This window comes from Monocercomonoides exilis (genome assembly GCF_001643675.1).
Source record: "Monocercomonoides exilis strain PA203 chromosome Unknown scaffold3-2548433, whole genome shotgun sequence".
NCBI lineage: Eukaryota > Preaxostyla > Oxymonadida > Polymastigidae > Monocercomonoides > Monocercomonoides exilis.
The window spans coordinates 1,972,082-1,986,579 of record NW_027150548.1 but is presented as its reverse complement, the minus strand read 5'-3'; the positions used below and the strand labels follow the sequence as shown (position 1 = coordinate 1,986,579).

Sequence of the window (14,498 nt, the reverse complement as noted above, 5' to 3'; positions counted from 1 at the left end):
GTTGTTGACTGAAAATAATGAAATTCTGAATGTCAATTTTTGGTATTGAAGAACTTCACTGATTTTGATAATTTCTTCGTTTATTCGTTTAAATTCTGTATTATTTGAATCCTTTTTTTGTAAAGCAATGAACAATGGATTTTCAAAAATAATGGATTCTCAATTTTCTGTCGAAACAATCCAGTGATGTTTTGATTGATATATGAGTTTATTCGAAGATATTTCCACCAAATCATTTTTTTCAACTGAATAAAAAAATATGAATTAATTATTTTCATTCCAGTTATCATTTCATGAATATTCAATTAATATTTATCATCACCTTTTCTGAACCATCTTTTCATCGAATATAGTCACAGGGTCAAATATTCATTATCACATTTTTAATCTTGTTAGAAGCTTTTTGAAATAATTTTTTGTGTGTTCTTCTTCAAATGATCCATTGTGAAGGCCAAAATCTTTTTCTCTTTTTGAACGAAAAGAGTGATATTCTCCGTTGTCAAGGTTGTTTGTTGTTGATAACAACAGTTCAATATTGGGTGATTATCTTTGAAATCATTTCAATTATCAATAATTCAGTGTTATCCTTCAATTGTTTTTCAGACATTGATTCTGGAAATGTGAATGTTTGAAGTGACAAATTTTAAACAAAAAGTTGAAGAATAAACAAAGAATGGGAATATTCTTTGAGATTAATTAAACTTCTTTTTTGAAAGGAAAAAAAGTTGAAATACTCTTTTGATATTTCTTTTGAAAAATTGAAAGACAAAATGTTTGAGATATCAATATAAATGAAATTTATCCTCTCAATGGAAAGGAATAATTTCATGTGAAACAATGAATAATAGTATAAATAAATTTTTTTTTATTTGAGTTTCAAACAATAATAGCCTGACACATTGTTGAAATATTTGCATTGTTTTTCCATTTCCTTTCTTTTTATAAACGATCAATTAAAAACAAAATTAATAATTTCAAATGAATAATTTGTTTTGTTTGCAAGCATGGACATTCCGTTTTTATCAAAATGAAAACGACTTATTTAATTGGTCAGTGCAAACACAATTTCAAACATCAATCAATATTGCAGATGAAGTGTTTTTATGAATTTCAAAGATAATTTTGCAAAATGATAAACAGCAAAATTCTTTCATCAAAAGTCATAAATGAAATGATTTTTCTGGAAGAAATAATAAAGTCATTCTTCAATTCTCTTTCACCAGTTGTATTCTAATGAAGTTGTTCTTTCACAAATAAATGAAATTAAAAAAAAATTCAAAATTTGGAAATACTGAACAAAAAAGAGTCCAAACTGAAAAACGAATATTAATTATCATTTGAACATTTTTCGATTTCTTGTTGAATTTTGCGCTTTCAGTTTCCCCAGAAATATAAAATTTTTGTAAATATGATTTTTTCGCTTTTTGATGAAAACGCGAAAATGAAACAAAATGAAATTTTAATTATTGATTCAAAAATTCATTTCTATAATTTTTTTTTATTTTCATTTTAATTGCAGAAAACACAAGTCAATTTCATTTCATCAAAAAGAATAATTCAAAGGAAAAATGAAGCAATTTGAGCAATTTCATTTTCTTTAACACAAACATACACAAAAGAATTTTTAAAATTTCTCTTTTCACTCTTCCTATACTCTCTTTTCAAACATCTCCTCATCCGAATCCCATCCATCTCTTCCATCTCTTCCCTCACACTCACTCAATTCATTCATCTCAACCACTTCTTCCTCTTCTTCCTCTTCCACCAACATCAACATCAATACAATCCCCTCCTTCTCCCTTCACTCATCCCTCTCCATCCACTCAACCATCTTCAAACACACCCACAACCCCATCGATGGTACCATCCTCCCCAACCTCAATGGCCCCTTCACTTCCCTCTCTGCCTTCAACACATCCTTCCTCCATCAAACTCGTTCTTCATCAAATGATCCTGGTGAATATATTGGATCTGAATCTCAAAGAAAGAATTTAAGTAGATTGTCCTTTTCTAGTTTGAATAGCTATCACTTTGAATGGTGTGAATGGAACGATTCAACTGGTGGGTCAAGTCGTGGTGGTGCACTTTATGTAAATTGCGCGAATGCAAATCTCACAATCACTTCTTGCTCATTCAACAATTGTTCAACAAGCGATCATGGAGGAGCGTTATATTGTATATATTTGTTAAATGTGAATATCGCAAAATCCAATTTCACAAGTTGTTCAGCTGCTCATGGAGGAGCTGCTTACGTTGGCTTACCACAATCAAATTCTGTTTATTCATTCTCAGAAAACAGAGTGGAAAGTTGTTCAATAACAAACTGGTGCGGAACTGGCTGGTATTTCTTGCTAAATGACTTGTCTGCATCTGGCCAATTCCTGTTTTCCAAATGCAAGTGCATCTCAAATTCTGGTGGTGATTCTGCTGGTTCTCTCACATTTCATTGGCCTCCAGGAACCAAGCCCAACCAGTTTTTGGTTAATGATTGCCAGTTCATAAACAACAAATTGACATCAACTTCAACTTCCTATGGTGGTGCTGCGCTGTGTTGCACAGCAACTTATTCCTGGATGAGCGGAAATAAATTCATCGCATTCTGCTTTTTCGATGGCAACACCGCAACAAATGGCAGAGGAAACGATGTGTTCTTCAATGGTAATTCCATCACCCAATCTCCATTCGAGAATTGTGGCTCAACAACTCCAACAAAAAGAGTGTTGAATCAAGGAACAGCTGATAATACCGAGTACAATGGCTGGCTCTCTCATCTTTTCTTAACTAATTCTTCTAACAAAAAGTTTTTCTCACTATATTTTCTTTTCCAATTATTTTTTCCCCCCGCTTCTCCTCATATTCCTTCTTTTCTCTCGTTAATCATATTTATAATTTCTTCTGAATTGCATCACCCTGACTTGCTTGTTGTTGTTTCTTTATTCAAATTTATCCTCTGTTAATCCAAATATTTTTCTCTGAATTAGTTGCTGTTTCCTTCTCTTCGCAAATTCAACTTCCATCCAGATCTCCTCTTTCTTCCAAAAATATCTCTTCCATCTTCTCAATTCCATTTCCTTTCCGAATCCCCTCTCAATGCAGTCCCTTCAATTACTCTCAACTTCGGCTCTTCTTTCATACTTTTTCATCTAATTCTTATTTCTGGATATTTCATTGATAAATAAATTTCTTAGTTTCTTCATCATTTCTTTCATGATCTCTGATGATGAAACAGATCATGAAGAAATTTATCTGATGAAGTGGATGATGAAGAAGTTGGATGATATGTTTTTGAGAAGTTTGAAGAACATGCAATGAATCGATGAAAATTTTCACGCTGGAAATGATAAAGACAAATGATAACAATTAAGAACAGAAAGTTTCGCTAAAATCGTTTTTTATGGTTTTCTTCTTTTATTTTTGCGTGTTCTTCCGGCAAAAAATATCCTCAAACTCAATCATTTTCATCCACACCCACAACCCCATTGATGGAGCCATCCTCCCCAACCTCAACAACCCATCCACTTCTCTCTCTGCCTTCAATGCTTCTTTCCTTCATCAAACACGCTCTTCACCAAATGCTGCAAAGGTGTATATTGGAAATGAAACTGATAGAAAATCACCTGGAAGATTGACTTCTTTTGATGTTAATAGCCATCGCTTCGAATGGTGTGAATGGAATGATTCAAATGGAGGAAGTGATCATGGAGGCGCACTTAAAGTTAGTTGCACAAATGCCAATCTCACAATCACATCGTGTTCCTTCAACAATTGTTCAACCACAGGTGGATACAGTGGTGGAGCAATACGTTGCGATAACCTGCTGAAAATTGACATTATAAAATCCAATTTCACAAGTTGCACAGCTGCACATGGAGGAGCAACTTGCATTGCTTATCCACAATCCACTTCCGATTGGTCCTTCTCAGAAAACAGAGTGGAAAATTGTTCAATAACTGATTGGTGTGGAACGGGTTGGTATTTCTGGCTCAATAATATGACTTCAACTTGCCAATTCTTATTTTCCAAATGCAAGTGTATTTCAAATTCTGGAAAAGATTCTGCTGGCTCTCTAACATTTAATTATCCTCCAGGCAACAAACCAAGTCAGTTTTTGGTTAATGATTGTCAGTTTATAAATAACAAATTGACAAGTTCATCAACATCATGGGGAGGTGCTGCAATATTTTTCAGAGACACATATTCCTGGATGAATGGAATGAAATTCATCACATTCTGTTTCTTCGATGGCAATTCCGCAACAAATGGCAGAGGAAATGACGTGTTCTTTAATGGAAGTAGCATAACCCTATCACCATTCCAGCAATGTGGCTCAACAACTCCAACACAAAGAGTGTGGAACAGCAACACAGCTGACAATGCTGAATATAATGGCTGGCTCCCCCTCGTTGCCCAGAACAAAATCGTTGCCAGCAATGGAACTGATGCTGATATCTGTGGCAGGCCCCAACAGACCCCATGTGCCACCATCGAGTATGCCCTCACCGGATTCATTTCCCTCCTCCAAGACGCCTCTCTCACCCTCCTCACCTCAATATTTGTTCCTCTTCAAACACTCACATTCCGTGCCCCAAATACATAAATCACAGGAAATTATGGACTATTTCTAATTTCATTAAAATTTCTTCCATTTATTAATATTGAATATAATCCATGTTATCGAAAACTCCTTGAGGTTTCATCTTCTTTTCAACACGAGAACATATCATCACTTGTGTTTCGAGAAGTCTGTTATTGGCTCAAATATAAATATTTCTTCAAAATTTCTTCATCTAATTTTTCTTCTTCATCGAATAAAAATAAAGCTCGTTGCTAAATGGAATCATCCGTTTTCCTTTCTTCAAAAATAATTTCTTCAAGCACATTCGAAGGTTTTCCACAAATTATAATTTCCTCACCTTTCTGATTCAATTGTCAATCTGTTATTCGTTCCACGTTTTTAATAGATTTGTCCTTCAATTATTTGTTTTCAAATAAATTATGTTCTCCTCGTTTAATCATCCTCTCGTTCCATTGAAGGCACATGACGTTGTGAAAGTTGTCGAAGGTCATCCTCATAATCATTCGCTCCAAACATCCTATCCTGTCCTGTTCTTTCAGTTTTCGGTGAATTCTTTCAACTTCCAAATGAAAAAAAGTCAGAGGCAATCTCTATTTTCTGTTGCATGCATAATGACAGACTATTCTGCATCAAAATATCCCATTTCACTACCGTGTTATGTCCGGCTGAAATTCTATGTCAGAATGAACATTTCTTTTGCGTTTCCTATTTGAGCAGATTTTAATGCCTCTTGATGAATTCAACAGGAATATGAATGAAATGGAAATAGGAATATTTTAAATTCGTTCATCGAAGAAGAGGTTGAAGAAAAAGTTGATTTAAATGAAATGAATGAATTTGTTCAAATTGCCTTTTTTTCTTCGTAGGAATCATGAATGAAACATGAAATGATGGAGTATGTGGTGAATGGACGCTGAGAAGAAGAAAAGTGAATGAAGCTATTTTTCGTTCAATTTTGCAGAGCTGCTGATTGCACAACTGAAATGCATCAGAAAGTCGATGCTCTGACCCAGCAGGAAGAAACAGATTGACAAAGATGAAGCAGAAAATTTTGAGAGGAATATGAAGATGAAGAAGAAGGTGAAGAAGAAGAAGGAGAAGGTGAAGGAGAAGGAGAAGGAGAAACAAAAGTTGTTCAGTTGATGATTGAAGGAGGTGTGGATGGAGTGGAAGAAGACAAAGGAGTTTCTTTGAGATGCGAAGGAGTTGAAAAAAACGACTCTGGGAAAAAGTTGATTGGCGTGTGCTCATCAATCGTTGATTCCGTTGAAGAAGATGCTGCACAGTTTGAAAAGTCTGTTAATGAGGAAGAAGGCGAAGAAGAAGAAGAGGAAAAAGAAAAAAGGGTTGAGAATTGTGAAATCAGTCGAACGATATTTATGATGTTGAGAATAATTTGCGTGATGTTGTTGATTGGCCAAAATGGCTCGCTTGCTGTATAAATTTCAGATTGGTTTGAAAAATTCAATCACAATATTTGTGAAGAATAGATTATGGAAATCAACATTGCGTATTTTTCCAAAGGCAATTTAATTTCTTTTTGCAATTTCCTCTCCATTCCTCTCAAAAATAGAAAATGATAATATTTCTCAATTTCCTTTCCTTTCCATTCCCTTCTTCCATTCAACCCCCAAAATCATCAGAAAATATCGATCCCCTCCTTTTCTTCATCTTTCTCGGCCTCTTCCATAAAACATTCTCCTCTCATAAAAGTTACCCCCTTTTCATATGAACATTTCTCAATTTCCCTCTTCTTTCCCGCTTTTGCCCTCTTTTCCTTTTTTTCAAAATCCATTTCTCCCATCAACAATAATCACCTTCTTCATCATCTCCAACCACTTCTCTATGTATTTACTATATTATCTTCTCCGAATCTCCACCTGCTCTTCCACACCCCTTTGTCTCAGATTTTCTTTCATTCAAAAACCCCTCTCGAAATGTTAACATTCCATAAAATACCCAACTCCCACCTCCTGCCACAAAAAATATTCTTCCATCACTTGTATGCGCCTTATCTCTCCTATGCATTGTGTTGGTGAGATAGACATCAAATACTTCTTTTGGTGGTTGAGAATATTATTAAAGGAGATGATCATGCCAAAAACAGAAAAAACACATCCTGACAGGCAACACAATGTGTACTGGCTGAGAAGACCCTCCAGTGAGATATTCAATGTATTTTGTGGAGATGCATTCAGTGCTGCAATTTGACCATTCTGAGGCTGAAATGAAGAGATTGATTTTGTGAATGATGATGGCTGTGGAAATGAAGCTGTTTGGCAAAAAACAGTCGAAGGGCAGTTTGGTCTTTATTTATTTTATTTATATGAATATTTATCTGTTGAATGTTTTTTGTGTTTCTTTCAGGGCAGGAAGTGGAAAAGAATGAAAATGAATGAAATGTTTATATCTCGTTGTGCAGGGTGGCTATGGAGTTGAGCCAGCAAATTCATATGGAAAGTGCCCAGGATGAAGGGATTGGGGAGGGAATTGGAGATGATATTATCAGACGAAAAACAGGACATTTTTCAATGATGAAAATGGAATTTGAGCAAAATGCATGAATTTCACATTTTTCAGAAGAGCAAGAAATCGCTGCATTTGATGGAGAAACAACTGATGGAAAGGATGGTTGGGGAATCAGATGATGAAACACTTGAAAACGGAAGGAATAATGAAATTGAATCGAAGAAAACAGTTGCCAACTGAATAAAATATAGTTATTGACTTGAGCATTGGTTCTGAAGGTTTGCTGTTTCTTTTTTTGAAGTGATTATTATTTTGTTTTAAGAATGCTGAAAGGATGAGGGATTAGGTGGCTTTGAAGAAAAAGAAAAGTTGGGAAGGAAAAATACAGACAGACAGATGAAATTCAAGATATTTCGAAGATGCCTGGCATTAACCTTTGGCGAAGAATTATTTTTAAGGAAAGATGATTTTTTGTGAAAGAAGGGAAGTTAAAGGAGAAAAGATGGAATGAAAAAGGGATCGCTCAATCTTTCCTATTTTCAGATGGAAAGAGAGAAAGAATCAAATTGAAATTGCTATGAATTCAAAGGATATTATTTGCCAGAAGAAGACAAAATCCAGAAGAAGAGAATTTCAATGAATTTCTCCGTTGATATTTATTGACACTCATCTTCTCAATTTTCAACAATTAAACATTTCATGTCATTTATTCATTATCATCATCTTCCTCTTCTTCAAAAACATCAACAACATTTCACACAGCTACTTCTTCATCTTCTTCATTCACATCATCTATTTTGAATTTCTTCATGATCTGTTTCATCATCAGAGATTAAGAGAGAAATGAAAAGGAAACAAGGAAATATATTAATGAAGGAAAAAATTACAAATAAAAATAAGAAAAAGAAAGAGAAAGAAGTTCTTGATCTCGGATTCATGCTTGATGGAAATGAGATTGAGAGGGTTGAAGAGATTTTTGGGTTAAAGAGAGAAGATGTTTCGAAGAGGAGATTCGAGTTGAATGTTGAATTTGGGAAGAAAAGTATTTGGATAAATGGAGGGTAATTTTGAGAAGTGATATAACAAACAAGGGTGAATGACAAGATTCAAGAAATAAACTATCAAATTTGAGAGAAAAGAAAGAATGCAAGGAGAGGAGAAAATAGAGAAAGGAAAAATAAGAGACGGAAGTTAGAAAGACATTTCATTGGAGAATTTTGAAGGAAAAGCCAAAACCTGCCAACATACTCTGTGTTTTCAACTGTTCCACAATTCCAAACTCTTTTCGTTAAGGTTGTTGAACCGCAATTCTCGAATGGAGATTGGGTTATGCTGCTGCCATTGAAGAACACATCATTTCCTCTGCCATTTGTGGCAGTGTTGCCATCGAAGAAACAGAATGTGATGAATTTTACTCCATTCATCCAGGAATAAGTTGCTGTGCAACATAGAGCAGCTCCTCCCCATGAAGATGACGAACTTGTCAATTTGTTGTTTATGAATTGGCAATCATTAACCAAAAACTGACTTGGTTTGTTGCCTGGAGGATAATTAAATGTGAGTGAACCAGCAGAATCGCCACCTGAATTTGCGATGCACTTGCATTTGGTGAATAAGAATTGACCGTTTGAAGAAAAATCACCAATATAGAAATACCAACCAGTTCCACACCAGCCAGATATTGAACAACTTTCAACTCTGTTATCTGAGAATGAATAAACAGAATTTGTTTGTGACCCACCAATACAATTTGCTCCTCCATGAGGAGCAGAACAGTTTGAAAAATTGGATTTTGAAATATTCTCATTTTGCAAACAGTAACTGTATAACGCTCCACCAGCATAATCGCCTGTGATCGAACAATTGTTGAATGAACAGGAAGTGATTGTGAGATTTGCATTTACACAAGAAACAGAAAGCGCGCCACCATAACTTTCTCCACCAGTTGAATCATTCCATTCGCACCACTCAAAGCGATGGCTGTTTAGATCAAAAGCAGTCAGTCTTTTTAGTGTTTTTCTTTGAGATTCAGTTCCTACATGAACAACAGCAGCATTTGGTGAAGATCGTGTTTGGTGGAGAAAGGAAGTGTTGAATGCAGAGAGAGAAGTGAATGGGTTGTTGAGAGAAGGGAGAATGGCACCATTGATAGGGTTCTGAGTATGGATGGAAAGGGATGAGTGGATGAAGAGGGATGAGTTGAAGGATTTTGTTTGCAAGAAGAACACACAAAAATGGATGAAGAAAAAATGATTTCATAGAAACATTTTGTTTTTATTTGTTATCGTTCATTTTCGCGTATCTCAACCTTCAATCAACTCATCAATTTATTCATTATCACCGTCTTCTTCCAATTCTTCTTTTTCCTCTTCCTCGTCTTCTTCTTCGTCTTCTTCTTCTTTTTCATTTTCTTCTTCCTCCTCCTCCTCATCTTTTTCTTATCATTTCTTTTTCAACTCCTTCGACTCCTTCAACTACTTTTGCAACTTCGTGTTCTTCCTTCAATGTCTGTCTCTTTTCCTTGCCTTTTAGTTCCTTCAACCCATCATCGTCTTCCCACGAATTCCAAAATAAGCTTATGAGAACATTCTCATTCGGAGAAATGCAATCCCCAAGCTTCCATTTCTCCGACAGAGATATTCAACACACAACACTCCTTCTCCTTCTTTTTCATTTTCTTCGTCTTCGTCGTCTTTGTCATCTCATTCATCATCATCAACATCAAAACAAGCAAAACAATCTTCTTCTTCAGCATCTTCTACACCTTCTTCACCTTCTTCTTCTTTATCTTCTTCTTTTTCACCTTCTTCTTCTTCTTCTTTCAATTATCTTCAACAGATATTTATATCGTTCATATTTTTTCAGAGCCAATGGACGAACATCATTATTTTTTGGTTTTGGAGAGAAAGACAATGAAACCACACAAAGTTTGCCAATGAACTGAAGATATCAGTTTTCATTGACAAATAAATTCGAATTGGCCAATATAATTTGTGATTGGGGTTTTATATTCCTTCTGAAATCAACTTATCAAATGTGACGTTTAACCAACTGACAACATCATACAAGTCATTTTCATCATCTTCTTCAGAAAAGTTGTTTGACTGATTGCTCATCTCTCAATCTTCTCATCTTCTTCATCTTCTTCAAATTCTATAATATCTTCCACGTTTTATTCTTTCCCATCAGCTATGCCATCTTCACCATTATCTTCTGCTTCTTTAATGCCATAATAACTCACTTGGAGTTGAATCAGATCATCGACCTTATGATGCATTTAAACTGTTCAATTGGAAGCACAAGAAAATTTCACCGAAAATTGCTTCATTCACTTTTCTTCCTCTCAACGACCGTTCACCAAATATTTCTTCATTTCATGTTTCATTCATGATTTTCGTGATGAAAAAAAGGCAATTTGAACAAATTCATTCATTTCATTTTCATCGTATTCTTCAACGCCTTCTTCAATGATCGGTAAAAATAATGTTTATTCAAATTCATTCAACTCCCCCCGAGTTCAACGCCAGACCTCATCATCGATGTGAATTCAGAGGCACAAAAAGAAATATCTATTTTACACAGAATATCAGCTGAAGTTATATGATAATAGAAGAGGCACTAAATTTTCCATGAAAAGCCGATCAGACGGAGCGAAATCAGAAAAGGAGGATGCTTTTCCCCTTTTTTCAGTGAATGAAGGAGACACAGATGAAAAAGAAAAAGAATTGAAGAAATCCTTTTGTGAAATGGATGGGTTCCAAAATGGTCTTCGGCAGATTTCACAACGTCATGCCCCTTCAATATATCACAGAAGATGAAATGAGGAGAGAAAGCAGTTGTTTTAGGAAAATCAATAATCGAAGGATAATTCTATTAAAAAATGGGACGAATAACAGATTGACAATTGAATAGGAAATGTGAGGAAATTATAATTTGTGGAAAACCTTCGAATGTGCTTGAAGAAATTATTTTTGAAGAAAGGAAAACGGATGATTCCATTTAGCAACGAGCTTTATTTTTATTCGATAGAAAAACCAAATCAAATGGAAAATGTCGAAGAAATAAAGAAGAAATAATATAATCTGTGCTGATTTTGCTCAATGAAAGAAAAGTGGTGATATGTGCTCCTGTTGAAAAGAAGATGAAAATTCATGAATGCAAAGTGAAATGAAAAGCCATCAGAATTAGAAGAATTTTATTTGAGAATTGGAAAAATAGTATAGCATACAGTGAATTTAGTATCGACAGCGCTGAAAGTGAGAGTGTTTGTGGGAGTGAAAGTGGAGACGAGAAGAGAGAGGGATGCATCGCTGAAGGGAGCAACGCATCCGAGAGCATACTCCACAGTGGCACATGGGCTTTGCTGTGTTTTGCCACAGGCATCGACATCAGTTCCGCTGTTAGAAACGATTTTGTTCTGATTGATGATTGGAAGCCAGCCATTATATTCAGCGTTTTCAGCTGTTCCTTGATTCCACACTCTTTTTGATGGAGTCGTTGAGCCACATTGCTGGAATGGAGATTGAGTGATGGAATTACCACTGAAGAACACATCGTTTCCCCTGCCATTTGTGGCAGTGTTGCCATCGAAGAAACAGAATGTGATGAATTTCATTCCATTCATCCAGGAAAAAGTTGAATAGAAGAAAATTGCAGCACCTCCCCATGATGTTGATGAACTTGTTAATTTATTATTGATGAACTGACATTCATTAATTGAAAACTGGTTTGGTTTGTTAGCTGGTGGATCATTAAATGTGAGTGAACCAGCAGAATCACCACCAGAATTTGAGATGCACTTGCATTTGGTGAACAAAAATTGACCGTTTGAAGAAAAATCACCAATAAAAAAATACCATCCAGTTCCAATTGTACTTGTTATTGAACAACTTTCCACTCTGTTATCAGAAAATGAATAAATGGAAGATGATTCTCTTCCATCAATGCAAATTGCTCCTCCATTTTGTGCCGAACAGTTTGTGAAATTTGATTTTGCAATATTCTCATTTTGCAAACCGCAACTGTATAACGCTCCACCATAATATCCATCTATTGAACAATTATTGAACGAACAAGAAGTGATTGTGAGATTTGCATTTGTGCATTCAACATAAAGCGCACCCCCATGGCCAGTTCCACCATTTGAATCTTTCCATTCACACCACTCAAAACAATGGCTATTCAGGTTGAATGAGTACATTCTTTCTAATTTCAATTTTTGAGTTTCGGATCCAATATATTTTTCAAGATCATTTGATGAAGATTGTGTTTGGCTGAGAAAAGAGGTGTTGAAGGCAGAGAGAGAAGTGGATGGGCTGTTGAGGTTGGGGAGAATGGCGCCATCGATGGGGTTGTGGGTGTGGATGAAGATGGTTGAGTGGATGGAAAGAGATGAATGAAAGGAGAAAGAGGGGATTAAATTGATGTTGATGTTGGTGAAAGTGGAAGTGGAAGAAGAGGAAGAGGTGGTTGAGATGAATGAATTGAGTGAGTGAGAAGGAAGAAATAGAAGTGGGAGATGGAAACGGAAGGAAATCGAAGAATGAAAAAGATGCTTTGAAATGGATTGATTTTGTTGAAAGAGCTTTTGCAGTTTGCAATATTTAAGAAAATGAAATTGCTCAAATTGTTTCATTTTTCCTTCAAATTATTCTTTTTGATGAAAAGAAATTGCCTTGTGTTATCTGCAATGAAAATGAAAATAAAAAAAAATTATAGAAATGAATTTTTGAATCAATAATTAAAATTTCATTTTGTTTCATTTTCGCGTTTTCATCAAAAAGCGAAAAAATCATATTTACAAAAATTTTATATTTCTGGGGAAACTGAAAGCGCAAAATTCAACAAGAAATCGAAAAATGTTCAAATGATAATTAATATTCGTTTTTCAGTTTGGACTCTTTTTTGTTCAGTATTTCCAAATTTTGAATTTTTTTTTAATTTCATTTATTTGTGAAAGAACAACTTCATTAGAATACAACTGGTGAAAGAGAATTGAAGAATGACTTTATTATTTCTTCCAGAAAAATCATTTCATTTATGACTTTTGATGAAAGAATTTTGCTGTTTATCATTTTGCAAAATTATCTTTGAAATTCATAAAAACACTTCATCTGCAATATTGATTGATGTTTGAAATTGTGTTTGCACTGACCAATTAAATAAGTCGTTTTCATTTTGATAAAAACGGAATGTCCATGCTTGCAAACAAAACAAATTATTCATTTGAAATGAATGATTTTGTTTTTTTGGAATTGCATTAAAAGAATAGAAATGGAAAAGCTTCACAAACATTTCAACAATGTGTTTGATTTTCTTTGTTTGAAATTTATATGAATAAAATTTTCTTTTATCAACAATTATTTCTATTGAAACAACAAAATTTAACTTTTGCCTTGAGAGCGTTATCTTTTACGATTCAATGTCACTAATCTTTTGTCTTTCAATATTCGAAAGAAAAATATAAAAAAATTGCAACTTTATTTTCTTCAAAAAAGAAAAATCAACAATATAAAAGTGGAAAACAGTCTTAACGGGATATATTCTCATCTTATAAAATCAACATCGGTTTTAGTCAAAATTTTCAATGCACCGATGTTTTTTTTTTTTTCATTCATTTTCAATCGCATATAATCACAGGGCTAAATATAAATAATCACATTTTATATTATCATGTGTGCTTTTTTCAATGTAATATCGATTTTTTGATCAAAATTTTCAATTTTTTATTTTTCAAAATTATGTTAAAAAAAGTCTAAATAATGTGTATTAATGAAAAAATTGATTTCGCAAGTGAAAAATGCGTTTTAATGATAAATTTTCAAAAATTAAAAATACGAACCAAATTTTATTAATTAATTAATAAATTTTTATTTTTTTCTGTGTTGAGCATCATCATATACAGATATCGCACAAAATACCGGACATCGCACAAAATACCGGACAAGATCGATATCACGATAACTGCAGGAGGAATAATTCTGATAATTTTCCTCAAAACACATCTCGTCAATACAAACTCATTTGAATAACAAGACTTCACTTCAGCTTTATTTGTGCTCAGAAAAAATTAATTTTTGAAATCTCGGAGAAACTCAAAATTCTATTTCTCCGAGATTTCAAAAATTAATTTTTTCTGAGCACAAATAAAGCTGAAGTGAAGTCTTGTTATTCAAATGAGTTTGTATTGACGAGATGTGTTTTGAGGAAAATTATCAGAATTATTCCTCCTGCAGTTATCGTGATATCGATCTTGTCCGGTATTTTGTGCGATGTCCGGTATTTTGTGCGATATCTGTATAATCACAATCGGATATAGTCACAAAAAGTTATGCAAAAACAGATGTGATTATATCTGATTTGGATTGCATTCATATATGAACTCTGAAAAGAGAAAGATCTTTTTTATAATGACTGCGCTATTTTTTTTTTAGTCAAACAATGACTTTTGAAA

General features: G+C 34.1%; 1 protein-coding gene across 1 annotated transcript; it reads right to left on the bottom strand.

The window, feature by feature from the left end:
• Nucleotides 1–11,129: 11,129 nt before the first annotated feature.
• Nucleotides 11,130–12,851, bottom strand: MONOS_18537 (uncharacterized protein). The gene has a single exon (XM_067871565.1). The coding sequence runs from the start codon at nt 12,678–12,680 to the stop codon at nt 11,241–11,243; it is 1,440 nt and encodes a 479-aa protein (XP_067735424.1). The 5' UTR covers nt 12,681–12,851; the 3' UTR covers nt 11,130–11,240.
• Between the last annotated feature and the right edge of the window lie 1,647 nt (nt 12,852–14,498).

Bases quoted from the DNA above. Each gene is read 5' to 3' on its own strand.
- MONOS_18537 (XM_067871565.1), bottom strand. From the start codon at position 12,680: ATGAAACAATTTGAGCAATTTCATTTTCTTAAATATTGCAAACTGCAA.